Source organism: Pelobates fuscus, chromosome 2 (assembly GCF_036172605.1).
Source record: "Pelobates fuscus isolate aPelFus1 chromosome 2, aPelFus1.pri, whole genome shotgun sequence".
Lineage (NCBI taxonomy): Eukaryota > Metazoa > Chordata > Amphibia > Anura > Pelobatidae > Pelobates > Pelobates fuscus.
Genome location: NC_086318.1, coordinates 166,212,397 through 166,233,647, shown reverse-complemented (window position 1 = coordinate 166,233,647; position 21,251 = coordinate 166,212,397). Strand labels below are relative to the sequence as shown.

Sequence of the window (21,251 nt, the reverse complement as noted above, 5' to 3'; positions counted from 1 at the left end):
CTCGTGGCATGTCTGGAGCCATTTTGGCGAGTCATTTACGGCCTGTCTCCAACAGTCAATATAAGGAAACTGGCCGTAAAGTTCAGGCCTACCCGATACAGCCACGTGTAAGCGCTGTACCAGAGTTGGATCCAAACTGCCACGTGGCGGCCATGCCGCAACCAAAGTAGGCCACTCCCTAGTACACAAAGTGACCAAACGTACAGGAGACATCTTTACCCCAAAATCACAAACTTTGAATCCCTTTTTAAAATTCTTAACCATACATCCTAAGGGATCCGGAATCGTTGACTGCGACGCACCCATACTTAACAATGGAACGTCGTCGACAACGAATACTATACACGCGTACTATTCAACAGTCACACCCGTTTCCTCTGGCAACAGCACCACGTGGTACGGTTACCAAGTGAAACGTACACAATAACAATAAACACTCAGGGAATTCCCGTACACACACAGCTGTTACACCAGTCACTATATAATCAATATTATGCCCTTTGGCGTAACTATACAGTCACCCACGCTATAATTCTCTATATACGAATTACCCGTCTATAACACACCCCAGTAACATCGTCTTTTACAAATAGCGGTTACAGTACGGTTAGCATAGGTCAAAGCACAAGTTAAGGTCACAATACAATTATTAGTGGTTATGGTGTTAAACATGCAATGGACGACAATGATTAGTACTTATTATATAATGTCAGTAAATATACAGGGTTATGGTACCGTGCACTATAATACAGCAACACACTATTAACACTCTCGCTAGACGGCTGAGCTCGCGCTATCTAACAAGATATACACTTTACTAAAACAATCGTTAACACATTTACAATTCCCAACTAAACTATTGGCCAGTACCTTGAATGGACTACCTAAAACTATATACACCCGTTTTGGTTAGCCACACTGCCCAATCACCACATATACATAGCGAGCTAGAGAACCGAATTTACACAGGCGCCTCTTAGTCGCACTATACAACGAGCTAGAGATCCGAATTTACACAGGCGCCTCTTAGTCGTACTATCAAAAGTCTAGTGGGTTCCAAATTTACACGCCTTCCCACTTAGCCCAGATAGGATGAGAACTAGCGAACCGAATTTACACAGGCGCCGCTTAGTCTCCCGGTCCCTCCGACCTAGCGAACGTAATATACACCCTAGAACGCTAGTCTAGACAAGACACCGGTGTCCGGCTAGGGCTATTTACACCAGGACCCCGCCTGACTAACCAAATCAAACGGTCTGACTAAAGAGCGTTCGATCGAGCGGTGCGCCTTCGCTCCTTCCCTCCGACAGAGGGGGCAGATACACTGATTCAAAACCCCTTTGGGCCTACCGCACAATCGGTATACCCCTAGTGGGTCCTGCCGTCTAAAACAGCAGTTGTCTTACCTCCTCGTTCCTGAACCTGAGTTCACACTCATCGACGGGGACACCCCAGCACTTCTCACGTAGAGGCCGATGATCTCCTGGACAACAGACCAGTGGCGCCGAGACGAAGGGAGGTCCACGCAGAAGTTCAGGGGTGCAGCCGTAGAGAACGTGGGCAAAGATAGACCGTCTCACGCCTCTGCCTCTCAGCTACCGTTGAACGATGAGCTTCCCGGCCAATGCACCAAATGATACCGGAGAAACTGACGGAAGCCAAGCACAGAGAGATGGACACAGGTTTCTTCAGGAAGGAAGAGATTCTTTATTGGATCACCGATCGGGACTCAGAGGGACTAGCGTCACCAAAATACAGCAAAGTCTGAGTACTGAATACATAGAGTACATTCCTTATATAGCACTGTAGCTCCTCCCACAATTAACTACACCCACACATACCCTTAACCTATTTAATAAATAGAGTCTAAACTCATCCATCCGGTCTAACCACGTGGCTCATCTGATACAAAGGAGAGGGACGCGTAATTCCAGTTCTTACATTCCTGCACCTGGTCAGTACAGTGATAACAGTATCTTAGCTACGTGTAATTAACTTAACTGATACTACAAACACATATACATACATATGCCTTGTGGCAATCTTAGCCTGCTAAACTTGTATTTTACTGGAATTACATCACAACTATACTGTCCCTTTAAGTGAAATAATACCTTTTAGAACGTGGCTTTAATGTTAACATTTGTAATTACAATTTTAAACTTTTTTTTTTTTACATTTTAACGTTTAAAAACAATTTAACTATTTTAAGTGATACCGTTTAAAAAAAAAAAATGGTTACTGCAAGCATCATGACCACTTCATTGATTTTAAGTTGTCATGGTGCTTAGAATCTGAATGTGCATAGTTTCAGTTTGCAGTGTTGTGCATACATAGATCTAGCACATTGCTGCAGGTAAGCCCACCTCCAGAAGCATCCAAAGCCAACCCAGAGCGAGAGATCCCAGCTGACTAATGTTAATCCTGTGCAAAAACGGTGCAGAGCATGCTAGAAACCGAATACTAAAGGCGGTAAAGGACACCCCACCCCAGTCCATCCTCTGTGGCATCTCTCCCCTTCAGTGAGACCCAGTAACACGGTGATCAGGTTGTAGATAGAACTTGGCCTCTGCATAGGATTGCAGCAAAGCTTCTCTCTCTTTTTTTTCCTATTATAGTAGGGGGTATCATGCCAGCAAAGCTCCATTAAAGGACCACTATAGTGCCAGGGAAACAAACTTGTTTTCCTGGCACTCTAGTCCTTAGGTCCTCCCCACCCTCATGGCCGCCCTCCAGCTGGGCTGAAGGGGTTAAAACCCCGTCAGCCACTTTCCTTTCTCTAGCGCCAGGCTCCCTTGGCACTGGTGACCTCTCCTCCTCCTGCTGACGTCAGCGCCGAATGCGCATGTGCAGCAAGAGAGGGGACGTCAGTGTCTTCTCACTATGATTTTAAGTGAGTTAGCCACTAGAGCAGGGCCAGTGCTTCCTATAAGGCGAACTAGGCAACCCCCTAGGGCGCCCTGCGCTGCCATCGCCGGCCCTTTAAATGCTGCCACCTGAGCGCTCTATAGAGAGCGCTCAGGCGGCTGCCGCACTGCCTCTCCTCACCTCCCCTTCAGCGTGGCCAAGCTTCTTTCCAGTCCGTGACCTGGCCAGACTGATAGGAAGTGCACACTCAGTGTGCACTTTGTCAGTCCGGCCGGGTACAGGAAACAAACTCCTGTACCGCGGACTGAAGAGGAGCTCAGCCACGCTACAGGGAAGGTGAGGAGAACACAGGGAGGGGGTGTGACGAAATGCCTTTTGTCACTAGGTTTATTGGTGACAAGCTGCCCTTTACCCCTGGCTGTTGGAGGAGCCTGATGGCCAGCCTCCTACCTGCTGACTATGGCCCCTGGAAAATGGGCACGTTTAAAGAACTATATTGGGTATATTGTATTTTATTGTGCGGCTACTGGCCCTTTAAGCACAGTGAATGGACTTACTGAAACTTTTTGGACACTTCCTCTTCCCCTCCCCCGGATCCATTGTTCTCCAGCAGGGTGTTGTCCCAGGGACACTGCCAGACCAGTGGAAACTGGTCTGAGCAGGAAAAGCCATGCTTGCAAGTGAAAACAAAGGACTTCGACCTAACTGTTAAACCCCTGAACCTATTCAAGTGAATTTTGGATATGTTTGTCCCCAAGTTATACTGGTTAAAATAATATAAGTATATTGTATGTACGATGTTAACTCAGAAAGTTATAAAAATTTATAAAAAGTAACTTTTTAGCTTGGAGATAATTGAGTAGATACAGTAATTGATTCAATTATCTCCTAATCAGAGGGGAGGAATAGGCTGGGTGTGTTTCTATTGTCCCATTGTGTCTGATTGGCTGCTGTACTTGCATTGTATGTGTTGTAATGTGTTTATTGGTTGTTCTGCAAAACCCTGTGGGCAGTACTATGTTTTGTGGATAGTGAATAAAAGAGGCTGTATGTGCCAGTACAGGGAGTTCCTGTTTTAACCCTCAAAGTGAAGTGTTGTCTCATTATTGGGGGAGGATTTATTGGATGCTGTTCCAGTTTGACTGCTAGGAGTGTAAACCTAGTCGCATGGTTTTTCCTATTCGGCTATATACAGCATTCATATGCTAGAGAGGATTCCTATGCTTCTCAGATTCGGTGGTTGTGGTGTCTGCTGCAGTGCTTGGAGTCCTCAGGAAGCGCTAGGAGCATCCGTCAGCGGAAGGTACCCGGTCGGGGTGCCAGCGGTTCCGTTACAGGGGGGGGGAGGCATAAGAAGAAAACAGGGGGAGGAGGGGGGGAGTAAGAAGAAGAGGGGAGGAGGGGGGGAGTAAGAAGAAGAGGGGGGGAGGGGGGGAGTAAGAAGAAGAGGGGGGGAGGGGGGGAGTAAGAAGAAGAGGGGGGGAGGGGGGGAGTAAGAAGAAGAGGGGGGGAGGGGGGGAGTAAGAAGAAGAGGGGGGAGGGGGGGAGTAAGAAGAAGAGGGGGGAGGGGGGGAGTAAGAAGAAGAGGGGGGGAGGGGGGGAGTAAGAAGAAGAGGGGGGGAGGGGGGGAGTAAGAAGAAGAGGGGGGGAGGGGGGGGAGTAAGAAGAAGAGGGGGGGAGGGGGGGAGTAAGAAGAAGAGGGGGGGAGGGGGGGAGTAAGAAGAAGAGGGGGGAGGGGGGGAGTAAGAAGAAGAGGGGGGAGGGGGGGAGTAAGAAGAAGAGGGGGGGAGGGGGGGAGTAAGAAGAAGAGGGGGGAGGGGGGAGTAAGAAGAAGAGGGGGGGAGTAAGAAGAAGAGGGGGGGAGTAAGAAGAAGAGGGGGGGAGTAAGAAGAAGAGGGGGGGAGTAAGAAGAAGAGGGGGAGGGGGGAGTAAGAAGAAGAGGAAGGGAGGGGGGAGTAAGAAGAAGAGGAAGGGAGGGGGGAGTAAGAAGAAGAGGAAGGGAGGGGGGAGTAAGAAGAAGAGGAAGGGAGGGGGGAGTAAGAAGAAGAGGAAGGGAGGGGGGAGTAAGAAGAAGAGGAAGGGAGAGGGGAGTAAGAAGAAGAGGAAGGGAGGGGGGAGTAAGAAGAAGAGGAAGGGAGGGGGAGTAAGAAGAAGAGGAAGGGAGGGGGGGAGTAAGAAGAAGAGGAGGGGAGGGGGGAGTAAGAAGAAGAGGAGGGGAGGGGGGAGTAAGAAGAAGAGGAGAGGAGGGGGGAGTAAGAAGAAGAGGAGGGGAGGGGGGAGTAAGAAGAAGAGGAGGGGAGGGGGGAGTAAGAAGAAGAGGAGGGGAGGGGGGAGTAAGAAGAAGAAGAAGAAGAAGAGGAGGGGGAGTGAGAAGAAGAGGAGGGGGAGTGAGAAGAAGAGGAGGGGGAGTGAGAAGAAGAGGAGGGGGAGTGAGAAGAAGAGGAGGGGGAGTGAGAAGAAGAGGAGGGGGAGTGAGAAGAAGAGGAGGGGGGAGTGAGAAGAAGAGGAGGGGGGAGTGAGAAGAAGAGGAGGGGGGAGTGAGAAGAAGAGGAGGGGGGAGTGAGAAGAAGAGGAGGGGGGAGTGAGAAGAAGAGGAGGGGGGAGTGTGAAGAAGAGGAGGGGGGAGTGTGAAGAAGAGGAGGGGGAGTGAAGAAGAGGAGGGGGGAGTGAGAAGAAGAGGAGGGGGGAGTGAGAAGAAGAGGAGGGGGGAGTGAGAAGAAGAGGAGGGGGGAGTGAGAAGAAGAGGAGGGGGGAGTGAGAAGAAGAGGAGGGGGGGGTGAGAAGAAGAGGAGGGGGTGAGAAGAAGAGGAGGGGGTGAGAAGAAGAGGAGGGGGGAGTAAGAAGAAGAGGAGGGGGGAGTAAGAAGAAGAGGAGGGGGGAGTAAGAAGAAGAGGAGGGGGGAGTAAGAAGAAGAGGAGGGGAAGGGGGAGTAAGAAGAAGAGGAGGGGAAGGGGGAGTAAGAAGAAGAGGAGGGGAAGGGGGGAGTAAGAAGAAGAGGAGGGGAAGGGGGGAGTAAGAAGAAGAGGAGGGGAGGGGGGGTAAGAAGAAGAGGAGGGGAGGGGGAGTAAGAAGATAAGGGAGTAAGAAGAAGATGGGGGAGTAAGAAGAAGATGGGGGGAAGATGGGGGAGTAAGAAGAAGATGGGGGAGTAAGAAGAAGATGGGGGAGTAAGAAGAAGATGGGGGAGTAAGAAGAAGATGGGGGAGTAAGAAGAAGATGGGGATCAGGGGGAGTAAGAAGAAGATGGGGATCAGGGGGAGTAAGAAGATGGGGATCAGGGGGAGTAAGAAGATGGGGGATCAGGGGGAGTAAGAAGATGGGGGATCAGGGGGAGTAAGAAGATGGGGCATCAGGGGGAGTAAGAAGGGGCATCAGGGGGAGTAAGAAGAACACAGGGAGGGGGGGGGAGTGATAAGAACACAGGGAGGGGGAGTGATAAGAACACAGGGAGGGGGAGTGATAAGAACACAGGGAGGGGGGAGTGATAAGAACACAGGGAGGGGGGAGTGATAAGAACACAGGGAGGGGGGAGTGAGAAGAACACAGGGAGGGGGGAGTGAGAAGAACACAGGGAGGGGGGGAGTGAGAAGAACACGGAGGGGGGGAGTGAGAAGAACACAGGGAGGGGGGGAGTGAGAAGAACACAGGGAGGGGGGGAGTGAGAAGAACACAGGGAGGGGGGGAGTGAGAAGAACACAGGGAGGGGGGGAGTGAGAAGAACACAGGGAGGGGGGAGTGAGAAGAACACAGGGAGGGGGGGAGTGAGAAGAACACAGGGAGGGGGGAGTGAGAAGAACACAGGGAGGGGGGGAGTGAGAAGAACACAGGGAGGGGGGGAGTGAGAAGAACACAGGGAGGGGGGGAGTGAGAAGAACACAGGGAGGGGGGGAGTGAGAAGAACACAGGGAGGGGGGGAGTGAGAAGAACACAGGGAGGGGGGAGTGAGAAGAACACAGGGAGGGGGGAGTGAGAAGAACACAGGGAGGGGGGAGTGAGAAGAACACAGGGAGGGGGGAGTGAGAAGAACACAGGGAGGGGGGAGTGAGAAGAACACAGGGAGGGGGGAGTGAGAAGAACACAGGGAGGGGGGGAGTAAGAAGAACACAGGGAGGGGGGGAGTAAGAAGAACACAGGGAGGGGGGGAGTGATAAGAACACAGGGAGGGGGGGAGTGATAAGAACACAGGGAGGGGGGGAGTGATAAGAACACAGGGAGGGGGAGTGATAAGAACACAGGGAGGGGGAGTGATAAGAACACAGGGAGGGGGAGTGATAAGAACACAGGGAGGGGGAGTGATAAGAACACAGGGAGGGGGAGTGATAAGAACACAGGGAGGGGGAGTGATAAGAACACAGGGAGGGGAGTGATAAGAACACAGGGAGGGGGAGTGAGAAGAACACAGGGAGGGGGGAGTGAGAAGAACACAGGGAGGGGGGAGTGAGAAGAACACAGGGAGGGGGGAGTGAGAAGAACACAGGGAGGGGGGGAGTGAGAAGAACACAGAGAGGGGGGGAGTGAGAAGAACACAGGGAGGGGGGAGTGAGAAGAACACAGGGAGGGGGAGTGATAAGAACACAGGGAGGGGGAGTGATAAGAACACAGGGAGGGGGAGTGATAAGAACACAGGGAGGGGGAGTGAGAAGAACACAGGGAGGGGGGAGTGAGAAGAACACAGGGAGGGGGGGAGTGAGAAGAACACAGGGAGGGGGGGAGTGAGAAGAACACAGGGAGGGGGGAGTGAGAAGAACACAGGGAGGGGGGAGTGAGAAGAACACAGGGAGGGGGGGAGTGAGAAGAACACAGGGAGGGGGGAGTGAGAAGAACACAGGGAGGGGGGGAGTGAGAAGAACACAGGGAGGGGGGGAGTGAGAAGAACACAGGGAGGGGGGAGTGAGAAGAACACAGGGAGGGGGGAGTGAGAAGAACACAGGGAGGGGGGAGTGAGAAGAACACAGGGAGGGGGGAGTGAGAAGAACACAGGGAGGGGGGGAGTGAGAAGAACACAGGGAGGGGGGGAGTGAGAAGAACACAGGGAGGGGGGAGTGAGAAGAACACAGGGAGGGGGGGAGTGAGAAGAACACAGGGAGGGGGGGAGTGAGAAGAACACAGGGAGGGGGGGAGTGAGAAGAACACAGGGAGGGGGGAGTGAGAAGAACACAGGGAGGGGGGGAGTGAGAAGAACACAGGGAGGGGGGAGTGAGAAGAACACAGGGAGGGGGGAGTGAGAAGAACACAGGGAGGGGGGAGTGAGAAGAACACAGGGAGGGGGGAGTGAGAAGAACACAGGGAGGGGGGAGTGAGAAGAACACAGGGAGGGGGGAGTGAGAAGAACACAGGGAGGGGGGAGTGAGAAGAACACAGGGAGGGGGGAGTGAGAAGAACACAGGGAGGGGGGGAGTGAGAAGAACACAGGGAGGGGGGGAGTGAGAAGAACACAGGGAGGGGGGGAGTGAGAAGAACACAGGGAGGGGGGAGTGAGAAGAACACAGGGAGGGGGGGAGTGAGAAGAACACAGGGAGGGGGGGAGTGAGAAGAACACAGGGAGGGGGGGAGTGAGAAGAACACAGGGAGGGGGGGAGTGAGAAGAACACAGGGAGGGGGGGAGTGAGAAGAACACAGGGAGGGGGGGAGTGAGAAGAACACAGGGAGGGGGGGAGTGAGAAGAACACAGGGAGGGGGGGAGTGAGAAGAACACAGGGAGGGGGGGAGTGAGAAGAACACAGGGAGGGGGGGAGTGAGAAGAACACAGGGAGGGGGGAGTGAGAAGAACACAGGGAGGGGGGGAGTGAGAAGAACACAGGGAGGGGGGGAGTGAGAAGAACACAGGGAGGGGGGAGTGAGAAGAACACAGGGAGGGGGGGAGTGAGAAGAACACAGGGAGGGGGGAGTGAGAAGAACACAGGGAGGGGGGGAGTGAGAAGAACACAGGGAGGGGGGGAGTGAGAAGAACACAGGGAGGGGGGGAGTGAGAAGAACACAGGGAGGGGGGGAGTGAGAAGAACACAGGGAGGGGGGGAGTGAGAAGAACACAGGGAGGGGGGAGTGAGAAGAACACAGGGAGGGGGGGAGTGAGAAGAACACAGGGAGGGGGGGAGTGAGAAGAACACAGGGAGGGGGGGAGTGAGAAGAACACAGGGAGGGGGGGAGTGAGAAGAACACAGGGAGGGGGGGAGTGAGAAGAACACAGGGAGGGGGGAGTGAGAAGAACACAGGGAGGGGGGGAGTGAGAAGAACACAGGGAGGGGGGGAGTGAGAAGAACACAGGGAGGGGGGGAGTGAGAAGAACACAGGGAGGGGGGGAGTGAGAAGAACACAGGGAGGGGGGGAGTGAGAAGAACACAGGGAGGGGGGGAGTGAGAAGAACACAGGGAGGGGGGGAGTGAGAAGAACACAGGGAGGGGGGGAGTGAGAAGAACACAGGGAGGGGGGGAGTGAGAAGAACACAGGGAGGGGGGGAGTGAGAAGAACACAGGGAGGGGGGGAGTGAGAAGAACACAGGGAGGGGGGGAGTGAGAAGAACACAGGGAGGGGGGGAGTGAGAAGAACACAGGGAGGGGGGGAGTGAGAAGAACACAGGGAGGGGGGGAGAAGAACACAGGGAGGGGGGAGAAGAACACAGGGAGGGGGGGAGAAGAACACAGGGAGGGGGGGAGAAGAACACAGGGAGGGGGGGAGAAGAACACAGGGAGGGGGGGAGAAGAACACAGGGAGGGGGGAGTGAGAAGAACAAAGGGAGGGGGGAGTGAGAAGAACAAAGGGAGGGGGAGTGAGAAGAACAAAGGGAGGTGGGAGTGAAAAGAACAAAGGGAGGGGGAAGTGAGAAGAACACAGGGAGGGGGGAGTGAGAAGAACACAGGGAGGGGGGAGTGAGAAGATGGGGGATCAGGGGGAGTAAGAAGAAGGGGGATCAGGGGGAGTAAGAAGAAGGGGGATCAGGGGGAGTAAGAAGAAGGGGGATCAGGGGGAGTAAGAAGAACACAGGGAGGGGGGAGTGAGAAGAACACAGGGAGGGGGGAGTGAGAAGAACACAGGGAGGGGGGAGTGAGAAGAACACAGGGAGGGGGGGAGTGAGAAGAACACAGGGAGGGGGGGAGTGAGAAGAACACAGGGAGGGGGGGAGTGAGAAGAACACAGGGAGGGGGGGAGTGAGAAGAACACAGGGAGGGGGGAGTGAGAAGAACACAGGGAGGGGGGAGTGAGAAGAACACAGGGAGGGGGGAGTGAGAAGAACACAGGGAGGGGGGGGAGTGAGAAGAACACAGGGAGGGGGGGAGTGAGAAGAACACAGGGAGGGGGGAGTGAGAAGAACACAGGGAGGGGGGGAGTGAGAAGAACACAGGGAGGGGGGGGAGTGAGAAGAACACAGGGGGGGGGAGTGAGAAGAACACAGGGAGGGGGGAGTGAGAAGAACACAGGGAGGGGGGAGTGAGAAGAACACAGGGAGGGGGGGGAGTGAGAAGAACACAGGGAGGGGGGGGAGTGAGAAGAACACAGGGAGGGGGGGAGTGAGAAGAACACATGGGGGGGGGAGTGAGAAGAACACAGGGAGGGGGGGAGTGAGAAGAACACAGGGAGGGGGGGAGTGAGAAGAACACAGGGAGGGGGGGAGTGAGAAGAACACATGGAGGGGGGGAGTGAGAAGAACACAGGGAGGGGGGGAGTGAGAAGAACACAGGGAGGGGGGGAGTGAGAAGAACACAGGGAGGGGGGGAGTGAGAAGAACACAGGGAGGGGGGGAGTGAGAAGAACACAGGGAGGGGGAGTGAGAAGAACACAGGGAGGGGGGAGTGAGAAGAACACAGGGAGGGGGGAGTGAGAAGAACACAGGGAGGGGGGAGTGAGAAGAACACAGGGAGGGGGGAGTGAGAAGAACACAGGGAGGGGGGGAGTGAGAAGAACACAGGGAGGGGGGAGTGAGAAGAACACAGGGAGGGGGGAGTGAGAAGAACAAAGGGAGGGGGGAGTGAGAAGAACAAAGGGAGGGGGGAGTGAGAAGAACACAGGGAGGGGGGAGTGAGAAGAACACAGGGAGGGGGAGTGAGAAGAACACAGGGAGGGGGGAGTGGGAAGAACACAGGGAGGGGGGAGTGAGAAGAACACAGGGAGGGGGGAGTGAGAAGAACACAGGGAGGGGGGAGTGAGAAGAACACAGGGAGGGGGGAGTGAGAAGAACACAGGGGGGGGAGTGAGAAGAACACAGGGAGGGGGGAGTGAGAAGAACACAGGGAGGGGGGGAGTGAGAAGAACACAGGGAGGGGGGGAGTGAGAAGAACACAGGGAGGGGGGGGAGTGAGAAGAACACAGGGAGGGGGGGAGTGAGAAGAACACAGGGAGGGGGGGAGTGAGAAGAACACAGGGAGGGGGGGAGTGAGAAGAACACAGGGAGGGGGGGAGTGAGAAGAACACAGGGAGGGGGGGAGTGAGAAGAACACAGGGAGGGGGGTAGTGAGAAGAACACAGGGAGGGGGGGAGTGAGAAGAACACAGGGAGGGGGGGAGTGAGAAGAACACAGGGAGGGGGGGAGTGAGAAGAACACAGGGAGGGGGGAGTGAGAAGAACACAGGGAGGGGGGGAGTGAGAAGAACACAGGGAGGGGGGAGTGAGAAGAACACAGGGAGGGGGGAGTGAGAAGAACACAGGGAGGGGGGAGTGAGAAGAACACAGGGAGGGGGGAGTGAGAAGAACACAGGGAGAGGGGGGAGAAGAACACAGGGAGGGGGGAGTGAGAAGAACACAGGGAGGGGGGGAGTGAGAAGAACACAGGGAGGGGGGAGTGAGAAGAACAAAGGGAGGGGGAAGTGAGAAGAACACAGGGAGGGGGGAGTGAGAGGAACACAGGGAGGGGGGAGTGAGAGGAACACAGGGAGGGGGGAGTGAGAAGATGGGGGATCAGGGGGAGTAAGAAGAAGGGGGATCAGGGGGAGTAAGAAGATGGGGGATCAGGGGGAGTAAGAAGAAGGGGGATCAGGGGGAGTAAGAAGAAGGGGGATCAGGGGGAGTAAGAAGAAGGGGGATCAGGGGGAGTAAGAAGAAGGGGGATCAGGGGGAGTAAGAAGAAGGGGGATCAGGGGGAGTAAGAAGAAGGGGGATCAGGGGGAGTAAGAAGAAGGGGGATCAGGGGGAGTAAGAAGAAGGGGGATCAGGGGGAGTAAGAAGAACACAGGGAGGGGGGAGTGAGAAGAACACAGGGAGGGGGGAGTGAGAAGAACACAGGGAGGGGGGAGTGAGAAGAACACAGGGAGGGGGGAGTGAGAAGAACACAGGGAGGGGGAGTGAGAAGAACACAGGGAGGGGGAGTGAGAAGAACACAGGGAGGGGGGAGTGAGAAGAACACAGGGAGGGGGGAGTGAGAAGAACACAGGGAGGGGGGAGTGAGAAGAACACAGGGAGGGGGGAGTGAGAAGAACACAGGGAGGGGGGAGTGAGAAGAACACAGGGAGGGGGGAGTGAGAAGAACACAGGGAGGGGGGAGTGAGAAGAACACAGGGAGGGGGGAGTGAGAAGAACACAGGGAGGGGGGAGTGAGAAGAACACAGGGAGGGGGGAGTGAGAAGAACACAGGGAGGGGGGAGTGAGAAGAACACAGGGAGGGGGGAGTGAGAAGAACACAGGGAGGGGGGAGTGAGAAGAACACAGGGAGGGGGGAGTGAGAAGAACACAGGGAGGGGGAGTGAGAAGAACACAGGGAGGGGGGAGTGAGAAGAACACAGGGAGGGGGGAGTGAGAAGAACACATGGAGGGGGAGTGAGAAGAACACAGGGAGGGGGAGTGAGAAGAACACAGGGAGGGGGGAGTGAGAAGAACACAGGGAGGGGGGAGTGAGAAGAACACAGGGAGGGGGGAGTGAGAAGAACACAGGGAGGGGGGAGTGAGAAGAACACAGGGAGGGGGGAGTGAGAAGAACACAGGGAGGGGGGAGTGAGAAGAACACAGGGAGGGGGGAGTGAGAAGAACACAGGGAGGGGGGAGTGAGAAGAACACAGGGAGGGGGGAGTGAGAAGAACACAGGGAGGGGGGAGTGAGAAGAACACAGGGAGGGGGGAGTGAGAAGAACACAGGGAGGGGGGAGTGAGAAGAACACAGGGAGGGGGGGAGTGAGAAGAACACAGGGGGGGGGGGGGAGTGAGGAGAGACCACTAAGGGGCAGGGGAGAGCTCTATAGGACAGGGGACACTTTCACACTACGCGCACACACACAATGCATCCCTATACATACACAGAAACACACAATGCATCCCTACACACAGAGAAACACACAATGCATCTATTACACACAAAGACAATGCATTCTTTGCACACACACAGAAACACACAATGCATCCCATACACACACATGCAAACACACACAATGCTTCTCTTACATGCACACAGAAACAATGCATTTCTTACACACACACTCAATGCACACACCTTGCATCCCTTATGCATACAAACACAGATTCAAACAACGCATCACACACACACACACACAAAAACTGGTATCCCTATACACTACATTTCATAAGCACACACATTAAATCCTCTACAACACACAACACATCCCCTACACACTCCACTCCCTGTGAGCGAACTCATGGGTGGAACATATAGGTGGACTTATGGGTGGGCCTTATGGGCACTCACCATCAGGCCCTGGGGCTCAGACCTTTAGCTGTGTAAGGGGCCCCCAAAAATGGATCTGCTTCCTGTTCTCCCATAACATGGAATTTTGTGACCACAGTTACAAACAGCCTCCAGAGATCCTGTTCTACACCAGACCAGTGGAGCCAAACTGCAGCCAGAGCCCATCACCATCTTTATCTGATTGTAAGTAGACAATCTAGTATATTTTTAGTGACACTAATCTCTAATTTACCTCACATTAAAGGAACACTATAGTCCCCATAACCACTGCAGCTTAATGAAGTGGTTCCAGTGTCTATAGCCTGTACCTGCAGGCTTTTTAATGTAAACACACACTGTGTGCAGCACTGGCATTAGTTAATATGGCAGATCATATGGGTGGGGCATTGTGATGTCACATGGGGGGAGGAGGGGCGGCAAATTTGTATTTTGCCTTGGACGGCAAAAATCCTTGCACTGGCCCTGCACTAGAGGCTGGATTGATTCTCAGTGTAAACATGGCAGTTTCTCTGAAACTGCCATGTTTAACTGCATGGTTAAAACTAGAGGTACCTGGCACCCAGACCACTTCATTGAGCTGAAGTGGTCTGGGTGCCTATAGTGGTCCTTTTAAACACTGTTTTTGGGTAGAGTAACCATTTAATCTGTATCAGAACATCTCTATGTGCATGCTGGTGTTTCTGTGTGTGCACATGTGCATGTAAGGGCTAATTTAAAGGGATACTACAGTGCCAGGAATACAAAGCTCTTTCCCTCTCCCTCCCTCCTCCCCCCTTCTTTCCCCCTCATAATGGTCTTTAAAGGATTAAAAACACTTTATTTACTTACCTGAACCCAGCACTGATGTCCTTCGGCGCAGGGTCACGGATTGCCTTCTCTGACAATTAGGTGCTAATGCGCATGCACGGCTGGTGCCGTGTTTGCTTTAGTAGACCTCCCCATAGCAAAGGACTGTTAAATGCTTTCCTATGGAGAAATAGTGGACGCTGAATGTCCAAAAGTCTTAACAGACAGAAATCGCCTCCAGTCACTGTCTGGGATATAGCCACTGGAAGCATACTTAGTGCTGCAATGTAATGTTAGTGCTGCACTAAATGCAATAGGGCCAGTGTAGCCAGACCACTTCAATAAGCTGAAGTGGTTTGGGTGACTATAATGTCCCTTAAGTTATGATTACCTATGGTTTTTGTTTTGTTTTGTTTTTTTAAACGCACCATTGTGAAGTTCAATTTCTGCTATGTTCAGCCACTCCTAAAGGTTAACGGAGCACTGAACTGAACTTTGATTAAAGCCCCCCCCCCCCCCCCCCCAGATGACTGTAAAGTACAGTTTCTACAGGCTTGTGGATATTGTACATCACTTTTTTTTTATAAACCCTTTTTACATGTCCCCCTATGCCACATTAGAAGCGTCTCCCTAACCTACTCCCACAGTTCTCTCTTTAAACTACAAACAAGTTATCCCTACCTAGCCCACAACTCTGCAATTATCTATGTCCTTCGCAATGTTAAGTTTTTAATGACTAGGGCAGCATGCATTCTATGGCAAAAGTATGTGGGTACCAGAAACGGGTCCATCACACCTATATGACTATATATTGTTGGAAATCCATTCCAGAAGCATGAGCATTAAAGGAACTCTATAGGCACCCATATCACTTAATCTCAAGTTTTGAGATTGGCAAAAATCATTGATCTCTGTGCCATAGAGTGGAACAAAAATAAAAATAAAAAAAATTAGAATGAGTTAGACACCACTCATATAGATGCTTTCATCAACATTTTCGATCAGAAGGTTTTGCTCCAAATCCACTAATTAAAAGTACAGGTTAGGATTCAAAGTTCAGAACTCTGTGCAGAGCACTCTAGTTCCTACACACCAAACTCAAACAATGTCTTCATGGACCTCACATTGTGTACATTCTTGGTGGAAGAGTATACGACCTTCCCCCAAAGTGTTGACACCAAGTTGGAAGCATACAGTTTTCTAAAAAGGTATATGAATCCTGGGCTATTAAAAGGACCACTTCACCGTAACCAAGTGGCTTAACCCATTCCCTGAAAAAACAAATCTAGATTACTATTCTTCTTTCACCAAACTTCACAGTAGAAGCTATGCTTTCTGGTAGGTAGTTTTCCTCTGGCATCGCTACACCCAGGTTCTGCTATCAGGTTACTAGATAGTAAAGCAGGATTCATCATTCTAGAGAACGTTTCCAGCTTCACACCGTGTGACGGACCATTTACAAGGACAATAACACAGGGTCATTAACTTGAACAATGGGTTACAGGCCCGACGCCTTTGTCCAGTGGATAATTTGATTATATAATGCTGATATCAGGACGCTGTATAAAAAAAAATGAAAAATAACACTTATTAAACTTCTATTCACAATTTAGGCATCCAGAAAGTGTCCACTCTCCCAAACAATGAGTCCAAAAAGTGCCCTGATCGGATATACCTAACCTGAGAAATCAATTGAAATTTGACCGGGGAAGGCTGCATTCTGATCAGGAGCAGAGTTTAGGTCTGCCTAAGCCAAGTGCCAGTTTCCAAAAATGCTTGTCCCTGGCTCATGAAAAAAGGGCTCCTTCTGGCTCAAAGTGAGCAACTGTAGGATGTCCTTGTACCTACTTCCCCTCCAAAAAGCAATCCTCTGGGTGTTTTAACCGGTCAGCCACCTTGGATCAGGCCAAAGTAGAGTTCCATGAGATTGACGTCCTGCTGGAGAGGTTGCACCTGCCCTGGTCTCCCAAAGATTGCAGGATGAGCTCTCAGAGCTGTAAAGGTGTGGAGAGGACAGGGAAATGATTAACGCTTTTAGAGATGGTATAATTTGGAGTCCGGTACAAGTCAATCTGCTAGCTTGGCGCAAGCTCTGCCAAACAACACACAAGTAGAATCTTGATATTGCAGAGGCTGAAGTTAGACTTGAATAGAGCTGGTCAGTTATGGAAATCATGAAGCTCCTGATGTACAGTTCTTGTGCTTATATTGCTTCCAGCGACATCTTTTTACTCTACTGAGTAATGCAACAGTTTTTTGGGGGTTTTTTGAGGACCACACAATAACAATTAGCACCCCCATTATGTGATTATCCATGGGCACATTTAGTAGAGAATAAATTTCACAAGCTGACTTGTGGCAAATGTATCATCCTTTGACCGTGCCATCTTTGAAGGCACTGAGCTCTTCAGTGCATGCTATAGTATTGCCAATGTTTGTCTTGTTAACCTGCAAACTGGATATATTTCGGCTCAGAATTTGGGAATTCTGCCAAACGCCTGATTGGGCCAAAGTCAGCCCAGTTGCAGTTTGGTCCAAAAATACTTTTGGCTATTATCCATTACAAAATTCTACGTCACCTATCTGACCTAACATGTTAGATGACATATTTCCAGTATCAAGGTGTCCACTTTCCAGCATATTGCATAGTCAGATTGAATGGCAACGTTGATGACAAATCAGGACACTTTGTTGGGTATTTAAATGCCCCCTTTTTCCCTCTGATGAACTAACACAAAGTTAGCTGAGTGCATGTACAAGTCACAAGGTTAATGAGTTTGATTAAACCAGAGCCAAGGCCAGGGAACGAGGTAGAGAATAGGAATTTACTTTGATTCAGTCAGCATTTAGAAACGGTTTCAATATTTTAAATCTCTAACTTCACTCCGGACATGTTTTAGTATTTCCGAATGTATTTAACATTAGGCTACCTGTCTCTTACTTGAAAAATCAAGTAGGGTGGAAATGAATTTGAGGTTGACATTTCATTGCCAAATAATTAACCCGAAAAAGCACTGATTGTATACAACTCCACCTGACATGACATTAAAGTTCTGCAAGGGGGTTTTGGTCAATAGCACACCTATAGCATTTTAATTTTCGTTTTCCCCAAAAATCACCCTAAGCAGATTTTACAGATATATAGAACATTGTTGCAAACAGAACAATTTTGCCGACTATTTTATTTGAGGAGATTGAATCCGCAACAATTTTTTGTAATATATAGTTGGAAATCTAGGTTTTCATAAACTGCAATATTTACCTTGCAGGGTTAACTCCTCCTCTAGTGGCTGTCTTTTAGACAGCCACTAGAGGGCACTTCCAGGTTTATAGCACACATTTTGTGTGCTATAGCATCGCTGGACATCCTCGCGCTATGTGAGGACCTCAAGCGTCGCTGAAATCCCCATAGGAAAGCATTTTTTAATGCTTTCCTATAGGGAGGTCTAATGCACGTGCGCAGGATTGCCGCGCATGCGCATTAGGTATCCCCGCTGGCGGCCACGCATGCACAATAGGTCTCTCCCGCCGGATGACGTCGGCGGGGGAGCAGCGTGGGCGGACCCTGAACCGTAAGTGACTGAAGGGGTTTTAACCCCTTCAGCAACTTGGGATGGGGGGTGGGAGGGAGAGGAGACCTGCAGTGCCAGGAAAACTGTTTGTTTTCTTGGCACTGGAGAGTCCCTTTAAGGGGTTTTGACCTTTTCAGCCCTGCGGGAGGGGGGACCTATTAACCCTTTAGTGCCAGGAAAACTGCTTTGTTTTCCTGGCACTATAGGATCTCTAAGTATGGAAACAAGAAGGATTCAGGGGAACAAAATGTCTGTTAGCCTGGCTGACTTAAATATTTAAAGGGCTCCTGTAACTCTTAAGCATTTTTTAAAAAACTAAAATGCCCTACTGACATTACTATTAGGTCTTCCCACCATGTTAAATGCAAAAAAAAAAAAAAAAAACCTGCTGCTGGTTTCTACGTCCCCTCATGACATCACGCCTGCTGTGGTGCAGTCCAATCACATGTTTCTCATAAAGCCAGTGATTGGACCATTTTGCAAGCTCAGAGAGCATGCACGCACTCTGCGCCAGTGAGTGAAGGGTTGGGACAGTCAAAAGAGCGAAAATAAAATTGGGGGAAAACAAATTGAAAGATAAGCAGGGAGTCAGGAAGTGGTTAGAGCGGCATACAAATTGTGTTATTATGGGGAAGTGGACATTCATGCTTCCCAATGCAGGCTGCCTGCAAGGGACGTGGGTTACGTCTGCCACCATCGCGAGCTGCCGACAGATGTAAAATATATACAGAATTGACAGGTTGCATAAGTCACGTGTGCCGGGGGTGTAACTAGCCCCTTGCACACAAGTGCCAATATCTCAATAGGTGCAGTGTTTCAAGCACAAAGACTGCACATGCAGACTCCTACCACCATGACCACTTCAAATCCCAAAGAAAAGCGATGAACAGATTTTCTCCTGTATATAAATGCTATATAGAATAAGTGCTTTCGAAGTTTATCTGTAAATTCCCAGTTTTGATACTTTCATGGTTCAGATAACTTTCAGTGCATTGAAATTGGAACTGGATCACATTAGAAATGTGGGATTCCTTTAAGAGGAATTAAAATGTCTGCTTTAATAAATATACAATTAAAATACTTATGATTAGAAGTGCTTATAAGATAACCAAGATTTCACCAAAACACGTTACACTTTTATTATTAAATAAACAAAATCACCTGTTAGTTTGGCCTAGGGATAAAAGATTTCCAATCTTGCCTATAAAGCAGGACATTCACAAGTAATATAAACAAAAACTGAACAGACCTAAATAAAAGACATGTTAAATAGAATTTACAGTGTTGGGTTAGGTTACAAATTAAAGATGAACTGTCGCTCCTAAACATTTTATTTACGTGTTCCAGTTTTTAATTTAGATGTATTTGTGAGGTGTAAATAAAATTAAAAGTAGAAATCCATCCTTTATTTTTCAATTAGGTGCCTCCATCTTGGTTCCCGGTCATTGTTCTAAGATGGACATTTGAACCTGACTGTCAGCAAAGATTACAAGGTTTCTATTGCTCCTATTAGTTTGTATTGTTTGCTCTGGATTTATCTAGTCTAAACTTGATTGTGATGTAGCTTGCTAAATATTTTATAAAAATGTAAAACATAGCTATAGCCGGATAATATTCAACTATATAAGACCTGCAAGGCCAATCAAGGCATACAATTAAGAGTATGTTGCATGTCTTCAATGGTTACCTACTCATGTGAAACTGCACAGTTAAGTCTAATTAGCCTTAATGCTTGAAACACCAATGGCAAAGGCACAATAATGACAAAAAAAAAAAAGAAACTTTATTGTCCCACCCCTATAATTGAGAACACCTATAAGATATATATCTCTCAGGATTGATTTGGGGGAAAAAAGCCTTAAGGTTATCATATACTAGTTTAAAATAAAAACCTAGAGTATTCATAAATGTAGTTAAGTGTAATAAAATCCTGCAATGAACAATTCACATCAAAAACAAGTAAACAGTGCCACATGGGCTTTCTATCTTTAGACTACGGGGCTGAAAGGGTGCTGTTAGATACTATGTCCAGTCTCCAGCCCCCATCACTGCACCTCCCTGCACACCTGTCCCAAAGCGGCACAACTTCGAAACATGACAAACTGCAACAATCAAGCAAGACTTGTTTAATACAGAAAAAATAGGAAATAAGTATCCATTAAAAATCTTATACTTGTATATACTTTTTTCCTCCAATAAATGCCTAGGTACTAAACGCACTTTGAATGGGCTTTATAGCGCCAGTACCTTTTTAGGATCCTGAGTATGACCCAGGCGATCTTTCAGCTGCTGCACTCTCAGCACCATACTCCGTGAGTCCATACTTGCAGGGGATCTGTATACACCCGGCCCTTAGCTTGACACAGCTGAGCCTTAAATAACATTTACTAAACCGGCCACACGTAGCGCCAGGGAGTAGAATTTACCTCTGGTTTCCGTGGAAACGTGATTATCCGTCATAGAGAACGTTCCAATCTGTTGACTCCCAAGTAAAATACCTAGTATGTATATACCATGCTTATATTTTGAATGGTATTGGGGAAAATGTAGATGATTTGTAAGTCAACTAAAGGTAAACTTGTGAAAACAAAAAGCAGCAACTGCACTTTCATTGTTCTACAGAAACTAAATACGTTTTAAATGTCAATATTATAATGTGATGTTAAGTATCAGTTAAAGTGGAAGAAAGTGGGTACAGGCTATAACATGCATTTATTTTCTTGCATCTATTTTCTATTTAGTTAAGCCCACTAGCTTCAAATCCCAAAAGACTAAATCTTAATTAGAATGAGGTCATTACTCTGTAAAACAAAAAAAATTTATATTAGAAAGATTTCCGTTTTTGAAACAATAGCAAATTATGTTATATCTATTTTTTTATTAAAGGGACACTCGAAGCACGAAAACAAGTTTAGCTCAGTTAAGTGATGTTGGTGTATACAGGGCCGCCATTAGAGAGGTGCAATCCATACACATATATGGGGCCTTGACCAGTAAGTTGTTTATGCAATTTTTTTCTTAGCCTGGGGTTAAGCCCACTGCTCACAATTGTGGACAGTGTTTGTCATCTTCCCTGGGTAGCACTCTGTGTGTGAGGAGGAGGGGCAAGAATGGGAAGTGACATCACAGGCACATAAATATTAACAGTTGCAGGCACACATACAGTCACACACATAGCTCCAGGCACATAGTCACAGGGTCACACACTGTCCCAGATGCACTATCACACACATAATCACAGGCATGCATGCAGCATCACACAGAGTCAGACACAGTTACAGGCACATATCTACAGGCATACAGTCATTATATTTCTTACCTTACTCCTTCTTTCTTCCCCGTCAGCATGTGGTCATTACTTGGATAAAGGAGTATTTTAGAATGGTGTAGGTCTGTGTGAAT

The 21,251-nt window shown here is 49.7% G+C and overlaps 1 protein-coding gene across 1 annotated transcript in view; it reads right to left on the bottom strand.

The window, feature by feature from the left end:
* LOC134585670 (elongin-A-like) overlaps nt 1–20,168 on the bottom strand; it is a 113,384-nt gene extending 93,216 nt beyond the window's left edge. The window contains exon 1 of the mRNA XM_063441124.1: nt 20,097–20,168. Within this exon, the coding sequence (XP_063297194.1) occupies nt 20,097–20,156 (60 nt within the window). The 5' untranslated portion in view covers nt 20,157–20,168. The remainder of the gene's footprint in view (nt 1–20,096) is intronic.
* Nucleotides 20,169–21,251: the final 1,083 nt, after the last annotated feature.